Source organism: Chanodichthys erythropterus, chromosome 22, assembly GCF_024489055.1.
Source record: "Chanodichthys erythropterus isolate Z2021 chromosome 22, ASM2448905v1, whole genome shotgun sequence".
NCBI lineage: Eukaryota > Metazoa > Chordata > Actinopteri > Cypriniformes > Xenocyprididae > Chanodichthys > Chanodichthys erythropterus.
The window spans coordinates 21,256,358-21,278,311 of NC_090242.1; the positions used below are offsets into that span (position 1 = coordinate 21,256,358).

The 21,954-nt window shown below is 36.3% G+C and overlaps 3 protein-coding genes across 4 annotated transcripts; all 3 read right to left on the minus strand.

The window, feature by feature from the left end:
- Positions 1-1,398: 1,398 nt before the first annotated feature.
- On the minus strand, positions 1,399-3,677 carry nim1kb (NIM1 serine/threonine protein kinase). The gene is made up of 3 exons (XM_067375067.1): positions 3,401-3,677; positions 2,966-3,234; positions 1,399-2,154 (listed from the first exon to the last, which is right to left on the minus strand). The coding sequence occupies exons 1-3, from the start codon at positions 3,675-3,677 to the stop codon at positions 1,399-1,401; spliced, it is 1,302 nt and encodes a 433-aa protein (XP_067231168.1).
- A 3,464-nt stretch (positions 3,678-7,141) lies between these two features.
- LOC137013351 (coiled-coil domain-containing protein 152-like) lies at positions 7,142-8,961 on the minus strand. Its single transcript, XM_067377060.1, has 8 exons — positions 8,848-8,961; positions 8,617-8,722; positions 8,290-8,358; positions 8,121-8,185; positions 7,930-8,032; positions 7,671-7,798; positions 7,457-7,552; positions 7,142-7,358 (listed from the first exon to the last, which is right to left on the minus strand). The coding sequence occupies exons 1-8, from the start codon at positions 8,908-8,910 to the stop codon at positions 7,233-7,235; spliced, it is 756 nt and encodes a 251-aa protein (XP_067233161.1). The 5' UTR covers positions 8,911-8,961; the 3' UTR covers positions 7,142-7,232.
- A 192-nt stretch (positions 8,962-9,153) lies between these two features.
- ghrb (growth hormone receptor b) lies at positions 9,154-20,875 on the minus strand. Of its 2 annotated transcripts, none has more exons than XM_067377054.1 (9): positions 20,217-20,875; positions 18,462-18,547; positions 15,384-15,519; positions 13,561-13,736; positions 12,897-13,081; positions 12,493-12,634; positions 12,307-12,397; positions 10,941-11,013; positions 9,154-10,859 (listed from the first exon to the last, which is right to left on the minus strand). In XM_067377054.1, the coding sequence occupies exons 2-9, from the start codon at positions 18,535-18,537 to the stop codon at positions 9,993-9,995; spliced, it is 1,746 nt and encodes a 581-aa protein (XP_067233155.1). In that variant the 5' UTR covers positions 18,538-18,547; positions 20,217-20,875; the 3' UTR covers positions 9,154-9,992. The 2 variants fall into 2 exon arrangements, with proteins under 2 accessions (XP_067233155.1, XP_067233156.1); XM_067377055.1 differs by having other exon boundaries at positions 9,156-10,859; positions 10,941-11,010; positions 20,217-20,874.
- Between the last annotated feature and the right edge of the window lie 1,079 nt (positions 20,876-21,954).

Genomic DNA, 21,954 nt, shown 5'->3' on the forward strand with positions numbered 1-21,954 from the left:
AAAAGCTTCAATGAAAGCACAGTGAGGCTGTAAACTGATTATGCAGGACTATGTAGCGAAAGTTTGTACACAAAAATGGAGAAAAGCAGTAAGGGCGGACAAACATTATCATACATTTTTATTTGCAAACATAGAAAACAGTTGCTGACAAAACTGAAGCATAATATTACCTATTTAAGCCACTGATATTTTAAGGGTTAGTTCACCCAGTAATGGAAATTCTGTCATTAATTACTCACCCTTATGTTGCTCCAAACCCATAAGACGTTTGTTCATCTTCGGAACACAAATTAAGATATTTTTGATGAAATCTGTGAGCTATCTGGCTTCTGATAGACTGCAACACAACAACCACTTTCAAGGCCCAGAGAAGTAGTAAAGACATTGTTAAAATAGTCAACCTTAATGTTATGAAGCGACGAAAATACTTTTTGTGCCCAAACACAAAACAAAAATAATGACTTTATTCAACAATTTCTTCTCTACCCTGTCATTCTATGAATAAAGTCGTTATTTTTGTTTTTGAGTTTTGCGCAATAAAATTATTCTGGTTGCATTACATTAAGGTTTAACTACTTTAGTCACATGGACTATTTTAACAATGTTTTTACTACCTTTCTGGGCCTTGAAAGTGGTAATTGTGTTGTAGGCCTTTGGACAAATATCTCATGGATTTTATCAAAAATATCTTAATTTGAGTTCGGAAGATGAACGAAGGTCTTACAGGTTTGGAGCAACATGATGGTGAGTAATTAATGACAGAATTTTCATTTTTGGGTGAAGTAACGCATTAAGACACATTTCCTATGTAATTACAGAAAGGAAATCAATTTAAAAGTACTTTGAACATTAAACAATAAAAATAAGTATGTATTTTCTCATTTATTTGGTCTATGAAATTATTTGTGCTACAAGCCATGATAACTGAAAAACACTAATGACACAACTCCCACAGTTTTATGCAGAGGATTTTTCACGCAAAAATGAAAATTCTTTCATTTATTCACCCTCATGTTGTTCCACATCTGTAGTGACTTTCTTTATTCTGTGAAACACAGAAGAAGATATTTTGAAAAATAGTGCAGTGTTATTTTATCCATACAATTAAAGTCAGTGGGGTCCAGTATTTTTTTTTGGACCCGACTGACTTTGATTGTACTATGAAAAGAAAAAAAAAAAAACACTATCCCAGAACTATCCCAGCTAGGCAAGTTCAGTCCTAGAGAGCCGCTGTCCTGCAGAGTTTAGCTCCAACCTTAATCAAATACACCTGAACAAGCTAATCAAGCTCTTCAGGATTACTAAGGCTAAAGGCAGGTGAGGGTTTTTTCAGGGTTGAAGCTAAACTCTGCAGGACAGCGGCTCTCTAGGACCGGACTTTACCCCTGAACTATCCCTTTAAGAAAGAACACACAGTTTTGAGGAGTGCCGTAGATTCCTGTAGGCACGTAGACTGTCTCTTTTAGGATCTTTGACGACTCCACTGATTGTAGGTGCAGACTCAACTCCCCTGTTTATCTTAACCCTGTGCAGGAGTATGCGGTAAACCCCTGTAATGGGACTGCGCATGCGCTTTCCTTGGTTATTGACAATATGTTCCTGAGTGACTCCCAGTTTCTCCAACATACCTTTTACCTCCTCCTGGTCTCTGTCTAACTCCCCTGGACCGCCCTCAAGCAGATGAATGGGGTTGAGCTGGTATAAGGGAGGAATAGGGCGGAATAGTTCCACTGGCAACAGCCATTCGCAGCCCAGCATCTGGTCCAGTGCGCATCGCTCTAACGGTTCTGGCTTCAGTATCCCCTGGATCAGCCGCTGACATGGAGCTGATACCCAGGTTGGCAGGACATAAGCCCCCTCCAGCACACTTTGACGCAACTTGGCCACAGTGTCAGCACGGAAAGGCAAGGTGCCAGTCACCATGAAATAGAGGAGGACACCCATTGCCCACACATCCACAGGTGGCCCAATGTAAGACTCATCTTTGAAGAGCTCCGGAGCTGCATAAGGAGGAGAGCCACAAAAAGTGTCTAGGGCTTGGTTTCGATTCTTGACCTTCTTGCTGAAGCCAAAGTCAGCCACTTTTATGCAGGAGTTGGTTGTATAAAGAACATTTTCAGCCTTCAGATCCCGATGGATGATGTTGTTCTCGTGCTGAAATGAACACACATGCAGATATAGAAATTCAAGTAATTGGCTTCAATTCAACATTCTCATGCAGTGATTAAAACTGTTCAATGACACAATAAAGAAATGGAAAAAATATTTTAGAAATAGTTTTTGTATTCATGTTGGTTTTATATTATTTTGTTTATTATATATCTATTAATGACGCTAAAATATTTTTATATTTTTAGTTCTTCATGAATTATATATAGTAATGTATAAATAAAAAATTTATAAATTATTTTTTAAATGTATTTTAAAAGGTTTTATATATATATATATATATATATATACACACATTCATTTATATATTCATATATATATTAAGGTTTTATATATATATATATATATATATATATATACACATTCATTTATATATTCATATATATATTAAGGTTTTATATATATACATACACAAACATCATGAATTATTATATATAATAATATATAAATAAAAAATAATAAATTAATTTATATATACACATACAAACACAGACATTTAAAAATGCTAAATATTAAAATAACAGACATAATAAGAAAAGATCATGCTAAACTACTTACTACTTTATTATTATTGTTTTGACTTTAAAATATCAAAATTAATTTTAATGCAGAAATGTAAAACATGCTCTTTATAGAAGAGGTGTATTTATATCATTGTATGTATAAACTGCATTTTAAGATGGACCAAAATGAGCATCATTGAGCGTCATTGAGCCATTTAACAGTTTTACTACTTAGTATGATTTACTAATGATGTGTTTTCTAAAATCTAGAGTACAATGTATTTGGGTCTGACCATGTATTTGACAGCTGACAGGATTTGGGCGAATACAATCTTGCTTTCTCGGTCAGAGAGTTTTCCTCCAGAGCTGATTCTGGTGTGGAGGTCTCCTCCTCCAGCGAACTCAAGAACCAGGTACAGCCGACTTGGCGTCTCCAGTACTTCATAGAGCTGCAATAAGTTTGGGTGATACAAGCTCTCCATGTTGGAGATCTCTCTGGACAGCATCCTCTGGGTCTGCAGATCGAGCCTCATCTTATCCATGATCTTAATGGCAACCTTGTCTACAGGAAATGCATGCAGAGTAAAATCAGAATGACGTCATTACACATTAATCCTCTTACTTTCTTAATTCTGACCTACTTTTACCATTTCCTAACCTCGATCCAAAAAGTCAACTGTTTATTCATAACCAGTTTGATAATGAAAAATCTCTTTTAAGGTCCATACCTTTGGTTAGGGCATGGACGGCCAATTTGACCTTCGAAAAGTTCCCACAGCCGATCTGACCATGGACTTTGTAGAAGCCCACCCTTCTGCCCACCGTCAGCTCCTTTATGGTGTTTTCATTATTGCACATTTCCAGCGTTAATTTTTCCAGGGGTGTCAGGCGCTTGGAAGGGTCTTCATCCTCTTCCTTGTCTGACCCACATTCTGAGCTGTCCGTCACAGTGTAAAGGCTGTGCCGATGCACCTGTGGCAACACCTGACTTGCCTGTCCAGGCATTTTGCAGCTGCTTAAGGCTGGAAAACGGTAACCAAGAGGCAAATTAGTTACAGCTCACAATGTTTGCTTGCATTCATAGAAATTAATGTATGTGTCTGTGTGTGCAATGCATATGGATAACAGTAAAAACATCTAATCTTCTTGTTTTAACCAACTATGATAACTTCGTTAGATGGTAAATCAATACAAAGCATGGTTTCGGTGAGCGCTTTGTAATATGTATTCACATTAGATTTTAAAGCAACACAATTCGTTTGCAATAAGACAAACCAGATTCAAATTGCCCGGCAAATTCGTAAAGCAAAGAAAAATCATTTCTAGCTGATCAACATTATGAAAACTGGTAAAACCTTTAGGAACTTCAAAAGATAAAACAGCGAAATTCCTAATATTACTTCCAATATTTCCAAATTATGTTCATTTTCATAGAGCAGGCCAATATCGTGACGATAATTTAAAATCAATAGAGAGAAGCAGATATCGTTATCGTGATAAAATACGATTAATCGTGCATTGACACTATTCTTTAAAAGGAAAAATTATATACCAGTTATCAATGTAAAGCTGCTTTGACACAATCTGCATTGTAAAAAGCGCTATATAAATAAAGGTGACTTGACTTGAAATACCTCCAAAAGCAGCACAGCAGTGAATTTTGTAAAATTGTTCTTTAACAAACAGAATCAAAATATATAGCTGACATGAACATATAACTCCAGCCCATAGTAACGCTAATCACAATAGCTTTACTTCACCTTATTAATAATTTTGTTATCTATTTCAGCCCTATAAGCCTTGAATAAACATTTTAAAAGTTTACAAGCATGTTGACAAGCTTTTGTTGACTAAATCTACACATAATATTGGCAAGTGTAAAACAATGTATCTTACCGCTGTGCTCTCGCAGAAGACTAATACATGGCTGCTTTTCTTTTTTATAGGATTAGAAGTCAATGAATATCTCCACATGTTTATTCTAGTCTAAATAAGTCTGAGTAATAATATTTAACTTCTTTTACTGGTTAAAAAACACAGTCACATTAAGGTTATTGTTAAGGTCAAGTAAGACCAACATGCAGATATTAATTTTAACTGCCCTGTTCTGTAACTGCATGAATAAAAAACATTTGTGGTTCCCCTCAATAGTCTTCCTGTCTCCAGGGAAGTCTTCAGCTCTCTCTGTCCATCACATTGTCAAAGTGAAACAGAACATGCTGGTATCATGTTTCCTAATCTGCCAGCTTTATTTAGAGCTACCTTAATCCTCCTCGCTGTCCAAGACGATGCCTGTGATAAACAAAAGGCAAGAACCACAGCGAAAGGAGGGTGAATAACCAGCAAACACACTCAAAAAGCACTCATTGGATATATTGTCATGTTTGTGCTGGTGGGATACAATCATACAGAAGGTCAGGAGACCCTAGAGATGTAATCTTAATGAGGCTGATCTCTTACTGTACAGCGAAGGATCAGACGTTATGTAACAGCATCACTAATGAGATTACTGCAGGGCCTCCTTGACACATCAAGGGTTCTGGACAATAATATGATTATTACTAGATGAGATAATGAAGCAATTAATTAAGTGATGATTGAACATTAATGATGAACACCTGCTGTTAACAAGCATAATCAATGAAGAAAATAGTAACACAAGAACCTACAACTGACTTCAGCCACAGCCTTAGATGAAAAGTCCGCCAGCCTCCGTCAGGAGAGCATGTTAGCCGCTCGTGATGGGAAGAAAGCATCTGCGGGATGCTGTGTGTGGTGTTTTCTTCAGTGTATAATATCTGTGCATTTATTCTCTTGCAAAGTTCAAAATTCAGAATAATGTTCATAAAATACCATGTGTTGCTATCATTGACTAAATCGAAAAAAAGTTAAATATTAGATTTAAAAAAAATTTAATCTAAACAAAAATCTGAAAATTTACTGAAAAAAAGTACTAAAAGTTCTCTCATGAAACTCTAGATGGCGCAGGCTTATCAGCCTATATTAACTCAATCTGCTCTCAATACATCATTCTCTATAGGCCACAGCTGATTGGTTCCTGCTCTATCAGTAGCCAATGAGCTCGCTGCTCAACCTTCAAATACTGTTCAGCATTTTCTGTAGCAGTTGCAGCGTGCTTCAGAAACTCTCCAGCTTCCCCAGCTCCACCTGTATCGATCTGCTCACTGTAAACCCTAATGCTCAAAATAATTGTCTTGAGTAGGACAAACATAATTAAACTAATTAGTTCAGTAAAATTCACTTTTATGAATATTTAGCAATTTTTGTCTTACTTTTGAGTTCACAGAACTTTTTTTTTTTAAGTAAACTGAACTGTTTCATTGATTTAAGTTATATGAACTAATGTCTTTTAAATTAGGCAAACTTAAGTTTAATTGAAACTGGGCTCGGATTTTTGTTTTCCAGCATGCTTTGCCCTTTAGCATTTTCCATATATGCTAGTTATAGCAAGCTACGTTTTCACTAATAAAATGAGTTTTTGATCGTTGAGATTACATGATAATTTTAAGTTAAATGTATTAATTTATTTTTGTAAAATTCATTCATTTAAAATGTAAAAATAATTTACTCAAATATTTCAATTTAAGAACAATTACAATGTTTGAGTACAAAATAAAAATCTGCCAGTTCTGCTTACTTAAACTTTGAATTTCTTAACTTAAAAATTTCAGCAGTCGTGTATGTATTGGCAGTAGCGAGTCCCGTTCTTGCTCTGCAGCAGCAGCGTAGCAGATCTATTCCGCCAAGACCAAACATACCAACAATGTCATATCCATTCACCCTCCGAGAGTAGCTAAAATTATTAACTTAAAACTAAAACTAGACTAAAATTATTTAGAAACATTGACAATGACAAAAGAAAAATGACAAAATTAAACAAACATATTACTATGAATTAAACTACTAACTTTAATTTATTTAAAATTACTTTTAAATGAAATTACTATTATTACTACAATTACACTGATAATGTTGGATGTCTGCATGGAATAAATTATTTTAAATATGTTAGATTTAAATTCTCATAACAGTTGAGCTGATGAGTGAGTTAAACTGCACTTAAAAAGTCATTTATTTCAACAGTCTGATTCTTTGAATGAACCAGCATTTTCCTGGCATTTGATGTCATGAGGCACTTCTTTTGTGTATTTGCGAGCATGTGCATGTCTGCGTGCCTGAGGAAGGCGTTGAATTACCAGACATCTCTATTGATGAGATTACAAGGTTTAACCGGAACATGGTAGTTGTGTTTACAGGTGTGAGGACAACATGCAAGAGCACTCGGCCGTAATCTCTTGGAAGTCCATGTCACCTGCCGTTGCTCCCTTTCTGAATGACCTCTCATATAACAGCCTACACAGCTATATGTTCATAAATGCTCATTTATTATATTAAGAACATAACACAGAACATAACTGAATAGATTTAAAATATATTCTGGGGGGTTTTATAACTTTTTTATACATAAATATAACTGTCAAACAGAAACAGGTACATGAAATTGGCCCTCACGTTACAATAGACAGATCTTAATAAGTCTCAGTTTTTCCTCCTCTTCAGGCGAGGGTCCATCAATCCGTAAAGGCTCTGCTGTTCCAGTTCTTTCACCCTCTGACGCAGAGCCTCAATCTCTTTGTTTTTCTCATCCTGAATAAACTGGAGCTTCTGAAGACACAAGAATAGCGGTAAATAAAGGTGTAATCAGAAGTCTTGCATTCCTCAATGCCTTGAGGTGTTTTGACGAACGCTGCAGTATGACTCACTCTTTTAAAGATGTTCTGAGGATGAGGAGCAGAGGCTTGTGTCTGTGGTTGACTCCTTGCAGACATGCTCTGGGCCCTTGCAAGCTTAGCACCAAACTGCAAAGAATAAAACACTTTTGCATCCATAAAAACATAAAATGAACAATATTATAGCAAACAACGAAACCTAATAATTTATTTACACAAAAAATTATGTTACGGACTTATAGTCTACCTCCATTTGAAGTTTAATGATTTGGCTTTGCTTTTCTTTCTCTTTCTCCCTCATTTGCCTTCTCATCTCCTCCAAAGCGCATTCATTTCTCTCATGAGCCACTTTCAGCTCAGTATCTTTAGCATCCACTTTGAAAACAAGATATAAATGTTTTCTTTTTGAATGTGTAATCCTGCAACATTTTTAACAGTAGCTATACTGGCTGCGTCATCTGTTTTAGATGGTAGATGTGTTTAGAAGTGTTGTGATTTTCACTCACATTTCCTTTGTGTTTCTTTATCACGGTCTTCCAACTCCCTCTGGTGTTGATCTTGCAGTGCTTTCATCTCAGCTGCAAGTCTTTGAAGCTGAGTCTTGCTTTCCTATAACCGCATGGGGGCAGAATCGAGCACAAATAACACACAAAAACGTCTTATAATTTTATTGTAATTTATTACAATCCCATCTTACCTCTATTTGAGCTTCATTTTCTTTCTTCATCTGAAGAGCTTCATGTTTCAGCCTTTCATTTTCAACTAGAAAGTGTTGTTATCATTGATGCATATTTTTATTTGGATTACAATATAATGAAATGTAGTGTATTATATTAAAGGAACAATAGCTTATGGGTTGTCTCTACCTCTGAGGTCGCACTGTTGTTGTAATGTGTGTTGCAGACCTTTGACAGTTTCTAAAAGTCCATCTTTCTCTGTGGAAGAAAGAAAACCATGTCCAAAAACAAGTGTTATTGTACTATGTTGCAACAATTAACGCAATAACTTTACGTTGAATTACTTCTTAAAATTACTTCTTGTATTTCAAGTATGGGAATAGAAATATAAACCCTAAAATAAACAACTGTAAAGCTTCAACATTGTTAGAATTACACCGCTAGATGGCAGCAGATATCAGTTGACACGATTATAGTGGTGAATACTTTATTTTTTACCTCATATTTATGTCTTACCTTCAGTTAACTGTTTCTCCTTGTTATGTGCGAGTTTTAGAAATCTGCTAGTCTCGTCCAGTTGTATTTCAAGAGTATTATTTTCCCCTTTCATCTCTGTAATTTTCTTAATCATACACATTTACCTCAGAACATTAGCGCGTTCACGGAGCGTTTATAACAACACTACGTTCTTCACAAAGGTAATTTTATTATATAGTGAATTAGTAAATATACATTTAAAGGTCTTACATGCTCCAGTTGGATGAAATCTTTCACAAGTTTAGTCAAGTCGACGGCAGTTAGCTTTTTCATCTTGGCCAGCGTTCAATTATGATAAATATCAGACGCCACTTTGAAGACAAATTATAGTAAATTATGTTTGGTAAACGACTTTCTCAACGTATATTCAGTGTATGTTTGTTTCCAGTAAAAGCACATGCAAAATATGTGGGAAGCATAGACGGTGGGAAGCCAGGTAAATCCTTGCAGAAGCTCATTTCTTAGAAATATCAATCACGTGATTCCTGGGAGCAGTATAGCAGGTCACAGAGTGCAAAAACAGTATTTCTGGGTTCATTGCTGCCATTTTATTCAGAAATACCTCGTATATTACAAAGTTAATGATAAACAATACTGAAAGAAGGCCCAAACATAGCATTGAGTAGACAAACTTGCTATCAAAAAAACCCACATCTTAAAACTATTAATTTTAGTTGATTTAATGGTCTTTCAGCCTGGCCAAGCTGGTGTTTAGTTGGTCGGAAACCTGGTCTCACTTGAAAAGTGCCCAAAACCACACTTAAGACCAAACTGATAGACTTACATTTTTAGACTTGGTGTTTTTTTAGTAAAGTTGGCTTGTCATGAAAACAAAATTGATCATATTTACATCATTGTGGCACAAAAGCCAGTCCAGACTTTATGGAAGAAAAAATGGCACCGAGGACAAAAGCCTGTAACAGTTCACATAAACAAAAGAGATCCCTTTTGATTTAAATGTGCAACATTATTTTTTTAACACTGATGTTGAAATATAATCTAAAGTAGGCACTTTGCAGTTTCCACAGACATATAGTGGTGGTTAGTTCTCTGAAAACAAACTACAAAAGCACACAAAATATAGAGCAGTAATACAGCAATATATCCGTTATACAACTGCATGTAAGAGCATAATGTATCAGTTGTTATCTTTTAATGGCAGTAAACAACCAAGACTCCAGGCCTTAAACAGCCAACTATTAGCTTGCCAAAAGATTTGTTTTTATGACATCCATTCCACTGGAGAAGGCTCGAGAACTGGCTTCATTTCAAGATCCTTCCTCACGGATCACACGTCTTGTTCGGTGTTGGCTAACCAAGTCAGATATCTTAGAAAGAGCAAACGTACTCCACTTTTAGTTAGGGGTAATGTTGTCGAGTAAGTCAGGAGTCAAGTATCCTTCAGGAGTGGGCAAAGTCTTCATTGCTGCCTTCTGTTGGGTGGTTGGAGTATTTGGTTTCAAGAAGAGACTGTTTTTCCAGTCCACCCCATCGACCATAGTGTACTCTGGACTTGTAGGCTTTTCAAGAGTGGGAAATGCAGTGGACAGAGAGGACGTGTTTGTCTCAGCGCTCAGGTTTTGAATGCCTTTGAATGCACTGTGTTGTTCTTGACTCTGTGATTGGTCGGTTTTAGGTAGGTTTGGCTTACTGTTGTGGCCACTGATTGCACTGGCAACAAGCTCAGAGGTGTAGCCTCTTTCATCAGGGATCACCACCAACTGTTCTATTTCTTTTCTCTTGTTTTTGTCTTTATCCTTCTGAGTCTCATTATGACAGGTTTTCATTCTTTCCTGCTCTTCCGGAGAAAGCACAAATTCCCCACGCTGGGTGACATCACTCACTTGTGAGTAAAGGCTGTTAGACCAGGTTGTGTCTTGTGGACAGACAGACGCAGGTTGCGGTGACCCAGAATGTGCACGTGACAACGGGTGGAAACCGTCATGGCTACTGGTTGCAGGGTGATGTAGATCAGTCTGATCGTGATCTGACAGGTCCGGATCACAGCAGCTAGCCCGACCCGAGTCATCATCCCTGAAACTACTGGACATTTGAGGCGATTGAGAGACTGGAGAGTCGGCAATAAGGAGCTCCTCTTGGCTCTCGTGTGGTTCGTCAATGTCCACCTCTATGAACTCTACCCATGGGTCATTGCTGTACAGTTCTGGCCGCAAGCCTGGGTGGGTGCCTAAGATTGATGTGAATTCACACAGCTGGCCTTTCTGTGAAGAAACAAACCAAACAGAAAAAGCTTTAATTTGTAGCTCCTAAATGTTCTACAAAATGAATGGGAAGTCACATACCTGTAAAAGCACAGGGTCAATCCCTTTGATTTTTGGTCCGGGGACTGGCGGCAGGAAAATCACCATTAGCCTACAACAGAAATCAGGCCACATTTAAGTTAAAGCTTTGTTTGAATTTTGAATAGCCAACCATGCAGTTTCAAATAATCAGAAAATAACCATCCAATTTTAGTATATATATATATACTAAATTGATAAAATTTATAAAACAGTTAGTTCCAGTCCTTGATTCTGATTGGTCAATAGCTGTGTTTTATTCACGATAAAACACGACTATGACCGCCTCACCTAACGGTTCTGTGTATCACTACACCCTTAGAAACCACTCTTAGCAATGTAAACTGTTTGTTCTTAATTGATATTATTCAAAGAGTAGAAGAGTATTGTGAGAAAAAGATCGAGTGAGCGAGATTCAGATTTAGCATTTTCCTTCAGGTCAGTCCTATGTTCATAACAAAAAATCTGCTTAAATGTCTGATGAATTATCCTGTCCCGGGTTTTCCCGTGACTGACAGCACTATTCAAACATTTGTAAGTTGTGTCTTGTTCCGTGTTCACAACAGTTCAGTATTTTCAATGTAAAAGTCTTCACTACTGACTGACCCACATTATAAAGACAGTCCTTGCCGCCATCCAATGGCGTAATAATGAAACTTCTGTTGCTGTTCACGGTCAGGGACTATTTTTTCCGGTGGAAGGAAGACTTTAGTGAAAGTTTAATTCATGAAAAATGATTGATACATATCGATACACATTGATACATATTTTTGGCTTTAATATTCGTATTGTGTGGTAACCGTTTTTATAAAAGCAATAAGGTACTCGAAGCTAGTGCTGTATCGTGAACAAGTCACGGCTGAAGGGGCTGCTATATACACACACACACACACACACATATATATATATATATATATATATATATATATATATGATAGATAGATAGATAGATAGATAGATAGATAGATAGATAGATAGATAGATAGATAGATAGATAGATAGATAGATAAACAGCTACCATTCAAAAGTTTGGGTTGGGGTCAGTAAGATTGTTTTGTAAAAATATTTTGTGAGAAAGACACATTTTTACCAGTTATAACAGTTATATATGAGAATCTGTCTTCCCCGACTTTGAATTTGCCTAAATTCAGGTCTTAAATTTAGTACAGTGGAATTCAGTTGTAATGCAATAAAAAAGCTAATAAATGCAGTAGAACATAAAAGGTACAGCAGGAAAAGGAAAGTACAGAGGAAACTAATAAGTGTTTAGATATGAATACCACAGGAAATCATTGTATTCATACATAATGCTGACAGATTTCCTTTACACTGTTATATAACTGTTATATACACTGTTATATATACTTACTTTTGTTGACGTGAAACTACAATCAGCATCAATATAATTGCGATACCAACAGTGGCGAAGACAAGCATAGCTGTAATGGGAATTCTTGTTTCTGTAAATGAAACAGGACATTTAGAACATGAAAAAAATTTCCTTCCTTCCTTCCTTCTTTTCAAAACCTACAAACCGGAAGATCTTAAATCAGACCTTTGTTAGGAATGAGAATGAAGATGGAGTCACTGAAGACACCAAAGTTGTAGCCTCTCATTTTTGACCTGACTCTGACTTCATATTCAGTGTTGCTGCGGAGACCATAGACATACGCCTGCGTGTCTTTGCCATTATCCAACTGGAGAGAGACAAATAAAGCTAAGAAGACACATCATAACACTCCAACCTTGAAGATAATGAGCCCCAAACATGGTCTAATTATGTCTGCAAAATCTAGGTCATAGTCTTCACCATGGTGAATCAAATGTATTGACTCATAATCTTTACTACTTTTAATAAAGGAACTCCTCTAGTAACACATTTGACTTCAAGTCTGTTTCTCATTAGGAGCATATTAGAAATCTGGATGTGATGATTGCACATGGTTGCGTGAGACTCACTGAGTTCCACTGGTCTGAACCCTTTTCTTTGTACTGAGTCTCGTATACCAGCAACATCCATCCTATCTTCACATTCTCTGCAGCAGATGGAGGTGGATCCCAGCTCACAACCACATCACAGATTAAGCCAGTTGAACCCATACTTAAAAGAGTCCAGTTCAGTCCTATAGGTGGGTCTGGAAACACTGAGAAAATAATGAACATCTATGAATAAATAGATTGTGTTTGCGTTTGCAAATATTCTGCACTTTAAAAAAATGAAAAGGGTGATTTAATTATCTGCAAGGAGGAAAATAAGACTAGTGGGAATGTTTAGGGTTAAGAGAACATCATCACATAGGGGGAAAAATTCTGCTGAAACTATATTATTTCAAATAGTAAATATGTTATACAAAATAGTATATGTATTTTGTGTAAACCTTCAAATGCCAAATATATATTACAAAATCAACCTCAAGGAGCAGGAACACATCTTAAAATTCATATTGGATTCATTGCTAAAATGTATTTGAAATATATTTATCAAAACATATATTATTTCAATATATTTTTGGTATATTTTGAAATATTTCAAAATATATGTGAAAATATTATTGCCACAAGGGATTGTGTACTTGAAAGCATGCCAAGAAAGAAAAGACAGAGCCTGGATTTGTGGGCTTACCAATGTCCTCTACGTTGAAAGACATTTCATCATAAACAATGCCAAGAGCTTGTGAGCGCAGCTGGATCACATAAGGGTACCATATAACAGTATTACTGGAATTAAAGTAGCATTCATTCCTCATGGAGCTGTAACTTGGACATTCACTCCATTTTCTCTCACTTTTCTTAGAATCCCTGCAGACATGTGGAAAATTGGTGAGTATTAATAAACAAACATTCATTTGTCTAACAACTGAACTGCTTTACAATTAACTCTCAATTAATTATCTTTACCTGCAGGTGCAAGAGGATTAAGTTTCCAAATAATACTAATTATTATGCAATTTTTTTATATATATTAAAGGGTTAGTTCACCCCAAAATGAAAATTCTGTCATTAATTACTCAACCTCATGTCTTTCCACAACCCATAAGACTTTTGTTCAGCTTCGGAACACAAATTAAGATATTTTTGATGACAGAATGCTGTCCGATTTCCTTCCATTGACTGCCTTTATAACTTCCACTTTGTCGCTTCAAAAAGTTAATAAAGAGATCGGAAAACTAATTCATATGAATCGAGTTCAAATTTTCGGAAGAGAATCCATTGCTTTTTATGGTGAACAGATTTAATTTAGGCTTTTACTCGCATGTAAACATAGATAGGCGAACATAAGCAGAATAACGCACAAGAAAAAACCTCTTCCGAAAGCTCAAACATGCTGCGTAACCAATGGGGATCATTCTCGTGTTACGCAGCACGTTTGAGCTTCCGGAAGAGGTTTGTTCTTGTGCATTTGTTTAAAAGACCTCCGAAGAACAGGTGAATCTCAACATAACACAGACTGTTACGTAACGGTCAGGATCATTAATATGTAATTTGCATATGCCAGCTCATGTTCAAGGCATTAGACAAGGGCAGGCAGTATTGACGTCTGGATGTGCACAGCTGAATCATCAGACTAGGTAAGCAAGCAAAGGCAATAGCGAAAAATGGCAGATGGAGCGATAATAACTGACATGATCCATGATAACATTATATTTTTAGTGATATTTGTAAACTGTCTTTCTAAATTTTTCGTTAGCCGGTTGCTAATGTACTTTTAAATGTGGTTAAAGTTACCATAGTTTATTACTGTATTCACGGAGACAAGAGCCGTCGTTATTTTCATTTTTAAACACTTGCAGTCTGTATAATGCACAAACACATCTTCATTCTTTGTAAATCTCTCCAACAGTGTGTAGCTTTAGCCACGGAGCACCATCAAACTCATTCAGAATCAAATATAATACATATAATATAATAATACAATAATACATCCAAAAAAATACTATACTCACATGATCCGGTGCATGCATGCAGCATGCATGACAAACATTTTGTAAAGATCCATTTTGAGGGTTATATTAGCTATGTGAACTTTGTTTATGCAGTTTTATAGTCGAGAGCTCGGGGGCAGGGAGCGCGAAGATTTAAAGGGGCCGCAGCCTGAATCGGCGCATATTTAATGATGCCCCATAATAGGCAGTTAAAAAAATTAATTGAAAAAAATCTATGGGGTATTTTGAGCTGAAACTTCACAGATACATTCAGGGGACACCTTAGACTTATATTACACCTTGTGAAAAAACATTCTAGGGCACCTTTAAGAAGTTTTTGAAGCATCAATGTGGTAGTTACAAAGGCAGTTAATCTAAGGAAATCTGACAGCATTCTGTCATCAAAAAGATATTCATTTGTGTTCAGAAGATGAAAAAAAGTCTTACGGATGTGGAACGACATGAAGGTAACTAACCATTTAATATTGCATTTTATTCTATGATGTTATGTGTTACTAATTACTTTTCTAATATGTAGAAAAGTCTCAGATCCTCAAGTTCTGTGGTGTTGTGTAGGGATCGAGTCTCCCACTGACAACGGAAAGTCATCAGCTCTCGAGAAAAACATCCAGTCAGATGAGGCAAAGTTGAAGTTTGACCTGCAAAAAAAAAAAAAGGGGGGGATACTTATTCCCTTGCTGGTATTGAACATACTTGCTTTAAGGCATGCTTCCAAGAAGTCTGATGGACCAGAAAAAAATTCAAGGAATGTCATGTTTTTAATTAGTCTTATGTCATTTCACTGCATCTACTGCCTATACAGCAAAAGAAATATAAGCTATATGAACATGGCGTCAATAATGAAGTTCTATATATATATTTTTTTTGGGGCAATTCATAAATTATAAGGAGTAAGGATATTTTTTATCCCAAAGTTTAAAATGTGTGCTATTCAAGCACAGCTGAGAATGATCAAATGTTTTACAGCTAAAATAAAATTCTGAAAAAGGGCAAAGATTCTGTGAATGTCCTTCTGTTTAAACCAGTTTAGGACTAACAGGATGTAACATAAATCCCAGCTGGGCTATAACTGTCAGCTGCGTTTTCCTGGAAATGTGTGCTGGCATTTTTCACATGTAGAAGCATTTGAGTGGCAGAACAGCAGTTATTGCCTGCAAGCTCTTTGAAAGGCTCTCCCCGAGCGGCTCAGCTGACAACATTTAGTGCTGATAAAACTTTAATTGATGATTTGAACTAACAGCTAAATTTAAACAGTTCCCAATGGTACGATTGATCTCAAAGTAGTGTGTAATGGAAGGATTTTAATTTAAAGTTTGAATTTAAAGCCACAACATCTTCTGTATGGTGGTTATTTACACTTCCAGTGTTTTTTCAGGTAATTAATTTACATTACATTTAATCATTTAGCAGAAAATGCTGCATAGTCTTCATTGTATGATTTAAATATAAATATATTCTTATTAAAGTTGCCAAAGTTATTCAGTCAAGAGCAGCAGGTGTATTAGGCTGCTGTCACTTTATGACAGAATGTACGGATCCAATATACTGATATACATCCGGTTTACACCCAGCTGTTTATTTTCACTTGAGACATACCCGCCTTTGTTTACATGAAAGCGCCACACAATGGGCATTTTGACATGAGTGTGTATTTGACCATTCAAGCGCAACAGGACATGAAAGAGAACTGAATTCACGATCACATGCTGAGAGCCGCGTGCAGCACAGCATTTAGTTCTTTCACAGCTTATTGTGCTTAATAACTCTTAACATCAAGCACGTCTCGCTCATGCGTTTCGTCACTCTAAAGTGTCAATAGCGCTATGCTACGCGTATAAATTTACATACTTCGATTTACACGATATAGCAAAATCTCAAATGATATATCACCACGATATATATCTTCATACCACCCAACTCTAGTTTCAAAAAAGTATAAGAATGAATCAGAGCTGTCATTTCAGTGGAATACGTTTCCATAGAAACTAATCTATAGCCCAAATAGCACCTGCAGAGTAATGTTGTGAAGCTAACCATCTATTCAATATAGCAACATGCACTCCCTCCCACTTACCACTGCCACTTTCACTCAGAAAACATTACATTTGATTGAATTTATAATGGTCAGACCTGTCTAAAGCACAGTTCTTATTTAAAAGTGAAAGCATTTAGAAATGGGCTTTTCAAGAATGGAAGTGTGCCGGTAACAGCCGAAAGAAAACTGTGCAGTGTTGTTCATTCATTTCATCCTTAGAGCCATGGAAAATCCTGATTCTGGCTCAGATTCTGGCATTCTGATATTTTATCTGTCTGTTTTTAATTGATGACATTCATTAATTGACTTACTGTAGCCTGTATTTGAAATCCTAAAATCTGATTTACTTTTGGATTTATTTTATTTCTTATGTAAAATCTTAACAATATTCAGAGGGCCTTAAAGAGGACCTATTATGGCCCTTTTTTCAAGATGTAATTTAAGTCTCAGAATGTGTCTGTAAAGTTTCAGCTTAAAATACCACAAGATCGTTTATTATACCATGTTGTAAATACCCATTTTTGAGTGCATTCAAAAAGATGCTGTTTTTGTGCATGTCTTTCAATGCAAATGAGCTGCTAATCCCCGCCCCCTTCCCAGGAAAGCGCTTCCAGCTCCTGCCTGCATTGGGTACTCTTCCAAATACTAACAAAACATCTGCTTGGTTTTGACTATCACAGACATTGCAGTTCTTCTTCATCATAAAAGTTTATTATCTGCATGCATTTTAAAGCTTTATCAGTTTAAACTTCTAAATTATCGTTTTCTGAAGGCACACTTCTAAAACACACGCACAGGCGTCTTGTGAGTATTAAACTAACTTCTCTTTCACGTTTTATTGTGTTTAAACTGTCAAATACACACATGGTTATGTCAAAAACACACTAAGTTCACAAACACAGCAGGGACAGAAATCGCATGTGTATATTAGATCTGTGGTGCATTCCCTTCAAAAACAAAACTAATCCACTGCGTCTTCAGCGGCTCAGATGTCGGGAGTAAATGAACACCAATTCTTACATCCAACCAAAAAAACACATTGATCGGTTACCAGACATTGTTGTCGCTACAGCTGCTCTGGGGTTTAGACAATGTCGGACTGTGTACAACTTGCTCAGAGCAGAAACTATGCTAATACAACCAGTCCATCAGCAGTCATAGTAATGTCACATTGCACAGAAAATTAAAATGGCTTATTCTATGGGACTGTTAAGGAGTGGGTGGATTTTTATCATTATAGGGTGGTTGTGTACACACATTGCCAACACACATTTATGTTCAAACATCATGTAAAAGTGAATTTTGAGAGTATTTTAGTGTTTCACAATGGCACCCAACTAAGAGGGTGGAGCAATGGGTGGGCTCTTAAGAAAACATCCTGTTTTCTTGTTGTTTTTCTACACTGCTGTACAACAGGCTATTCAAGGAAAAAAGGTTGCTGAAAGTGGCAATTATGTGTGTTGTTTTCTCTAAATGTCCAAAATTCAAACGCCTTGAGCAAGACATGTCACACTGGGCTAGTCCAAATATCTAAAAACTGCAAACCTTGTTTTGTAGGAGGCACACTTTGTGTTGCCACAGCACCAGTGAACAAGATACAGATGAAAAGGGTGGTCTCCATGGTACAGTCCCTGTGAAAACCAAAATAAAGTCTAATATGAAATATACATTGAGAGTAATGGAAGCAAACACCAGCTAGTAGTCATTTTTTCATCTTTACTTAAGTTTAATCACCGTTTATTCATTTATTTCATTGTGAAAATCAATCAATCCATGATACTGACAGGATTACGAAATAACAGTAAACAGTCCTCTGACATCCATTTTAAAGCAAAGGCTTTAGCCAGAGGTTGTGAAATATATCCTCACTGCAACATGGCTTCTCTCCAATCTGCTTCTGGAAAACATCTTCTCAGAAATCCATGTATTGACTGTTCTTCAACTGCATGTGGATCTCAGCCCTTCTCTATTAGATATAAACGGCCTTCACACTCAGTGCAGCAGTACAGAGATAACAAACTCAGTCAGTGAGGGTGAAGGGCTTGGTCTTGATAAAATGGGTACAGTTTGTTTTGCAATGCCAAAGTGCATAATTAGGAAGTTGATAACAGAAGTTCTGTGTGTTTGATATGGAGCTTCCTGGAAGGAGTCTGAGATAGTTTCTGCAAACCCTTATTTTTTTAACATGACGGTTCAACTATACACCACAATACCATCAAAACAAACAACGAGCTACTGACAATGTAAAAAGTAGCTGTGTAAGCAAAATATGTGTTCCAATCAAAACAACTATCATCTTTATACTAAATATTTTAGTACATGTAAAATAAATGAAGTGAAACTAAGCATTCTGTCCACTGAGACTTTTATCTGTAGCCCCACTTAAAGACATAAAGTGAAGATGTGTAACTCACTCCAGCCAGGAGTAGCCGGCTAGACATAACCTGATATTGCTGAGTTCAACATGTTCCTGGGTCAACATTTTTGTTGATCCTGGAACAACATTCAAATCAACCAATCAGATTTGAGGGACAAGTTTACAGATTATGTCAAGTTTAGGCTTAAAATCATGAATTGGTGCTTCTACATCTGTGTTAATCATCTATCATTTCCCTCTGATTTTTGGGATAACTTATGGGTAGGGTTAGGTTTAGGGGTAGGAATAGGGTTAAGACTAAATCTTCAGACTAGAATGTTGTTCCAGGATCAACAAAATATGTTGACCCAGGAAGATGTTTCTCTCCGCTCCATTCACATCTATCCAGTCCGGATTTTAGTTTGCATGTTGCTTGGTGACACAAAAAGCTTGAGCATTTGGCTTCTTTTAGGACTATTTTCTTTGATTGAGAAGAAATACACAAATAACTGGGCAAAAAAACACTGAAATCAAAGATAATATTCGATATTAATTACTTTTTATGGAACTGTTAAAAAAAAAAAAAAAAAAAAAAAAATCATGCAAATCACACACACAATCATGCAAAAGACAGAATTTATGCCATGCTGATATTATTGTAATGTATCTTAATTAAAAATGTTGCTTAATCATCCACATCTGGACATAATATGACATGCTATGACCAAAACCTAATCCCTTTAGTCACCATACACACATAAACATCATTTTAATAAACATAGTTTTCCCAACAGACATTCAGAACATGTATTTAACAACTTTACATGACAAATTATGCTTTTGTTTTGCCTTAAAATGTTACATTTCATAAGGTTAATCTTCCACATCAGCAACCTCAATGATAAAGAATGATCCCCACGTTTGTCTCGTTACACTGAACTCACCTTTTCCAAGAGTGCGATTCAGATTTGTATATCCTGAACTTCTATGAAAGTATTCCTCTGGGAATCTTGACTTCTTCGTGTGACAGATTGGTTAAATTTTTATCTTGTATCAGGTTTTTAGAAATGCATTTCTATTTTCTCCTCTGCCGCTTGCTTAAATCCTGTCCTGTGGTTCTGACAGGACCCCTGCTACACTCTGGATATCTGGCTCCAGCATCAGCCTACTAGTTTTTCTCTAGGGCACATTCGAAGAAAGGCGCCACTTTTCCTAGAAGCACCCTGCGTAGGGACCTTGTAAAGTAAACCATATAACGTTACAGCAAGGCACTACTATTAATCGTTTCACTGCGTGCAGATTTTCGCTTGTGAAAAATAAATGTACACGGGACTCCGCCCTAACAAGCGTCACAGTGTTTTCCCACAACTGGTCTGAAAGGGGGGAAAAAAGGCACGCGCGTTATTTATTTCTCACTGTCGATTTTTATAAACGCGCGCTTTTATAAGAATACAGCAGAATACATCAGGTTTGCGGTTAGAGCTTAGATTAATTTCCTCTCTCTCTCTAAAGCTGCAAATATTGACAATCATATTCAGAATCACAGCTGTGTAATTGTTTTTTCACATAAGCTTCGAATTCATTCCCATTCCTAATGGCTATTGGCAGGTTTTGTGGTGTTGTGCTCTCCATATATAGACGCTTACACATATGATACACAATGCAGAGCCGAATGGGTACACGTGACTGGAGTGGGACACGTGTTTAAGGGGTCTTGCAGCATTACCTTTGAGACTCGAAGGGAACAAACAAACGCATGTAGTAGAAAAGTTTGTGTGGCAAAGTGGAGGATTTAAAAGTTAGACTTTCTGTCAGAGGGCTTTGGTTGGCACACTTTTGCACTTTCTCAAAATCAATTTCTGTAGGCTTTAGACGCTTTGTTCTTCTGACTACAAAAAAGCTAATGCCCGTGAAAAAAAAAGATTCATTTATTTATTCATTCATTATTTTATTTAAAGTTATTTTTTAACAGTAAAATAATTATGAAACATTTTTAAATTACATTATATAACGATGATACTTGCTTAACCTGAAATTTATGAAAAAAATGTCTTTCAGTTAAAAACCTATTAATTTATCATATAGCTGACCCTTATGTTCATTTGTTTATCCAACAGCTATTACAAAAATAAGTGGATTTTTAGATTTAGAGGGTTCCAATTTGGTGTTGGAAACCACAGTGTAATTTTCATAATCAATAACTGTATACATTTAAAGGAAAGTCTCTTGAAAATCTCAAAATGACAGACACAGCATGTATCTGATCAGCACTGAGGTCATTAACTCTGTGGTGTCCAGTGTCAGTAGCTAACTGTTGCTGTTATTGTGGTAGTCTGGAAAATGTTCAACAGCTGTCAAACTTCTTAAAAGGGAATGACCTTTAACCCTGGTCTTCAGTGGTTTTGCATGGTGTGTAAATGTGATTAAGTGTGCTCTTATGAGCTTCCTCCCTTACTCTACATAGAGAAATCTCACGTATACTGAAAATGTGGACACTGACCAATGGAGAGGTTTATTTGTATTTTGGATGTGGATTTCATCTAAAGAAATAATAAGTTAATGGAAACAGCAGTTTATAATTTTGTATCTTTTATAATAGATTCTGTTGATGTATGGAATCCTGCAACAGGGGTGGTGGTGGTGGTGGTTCATTGATCTACAATGACACAGTACAAAAGTACT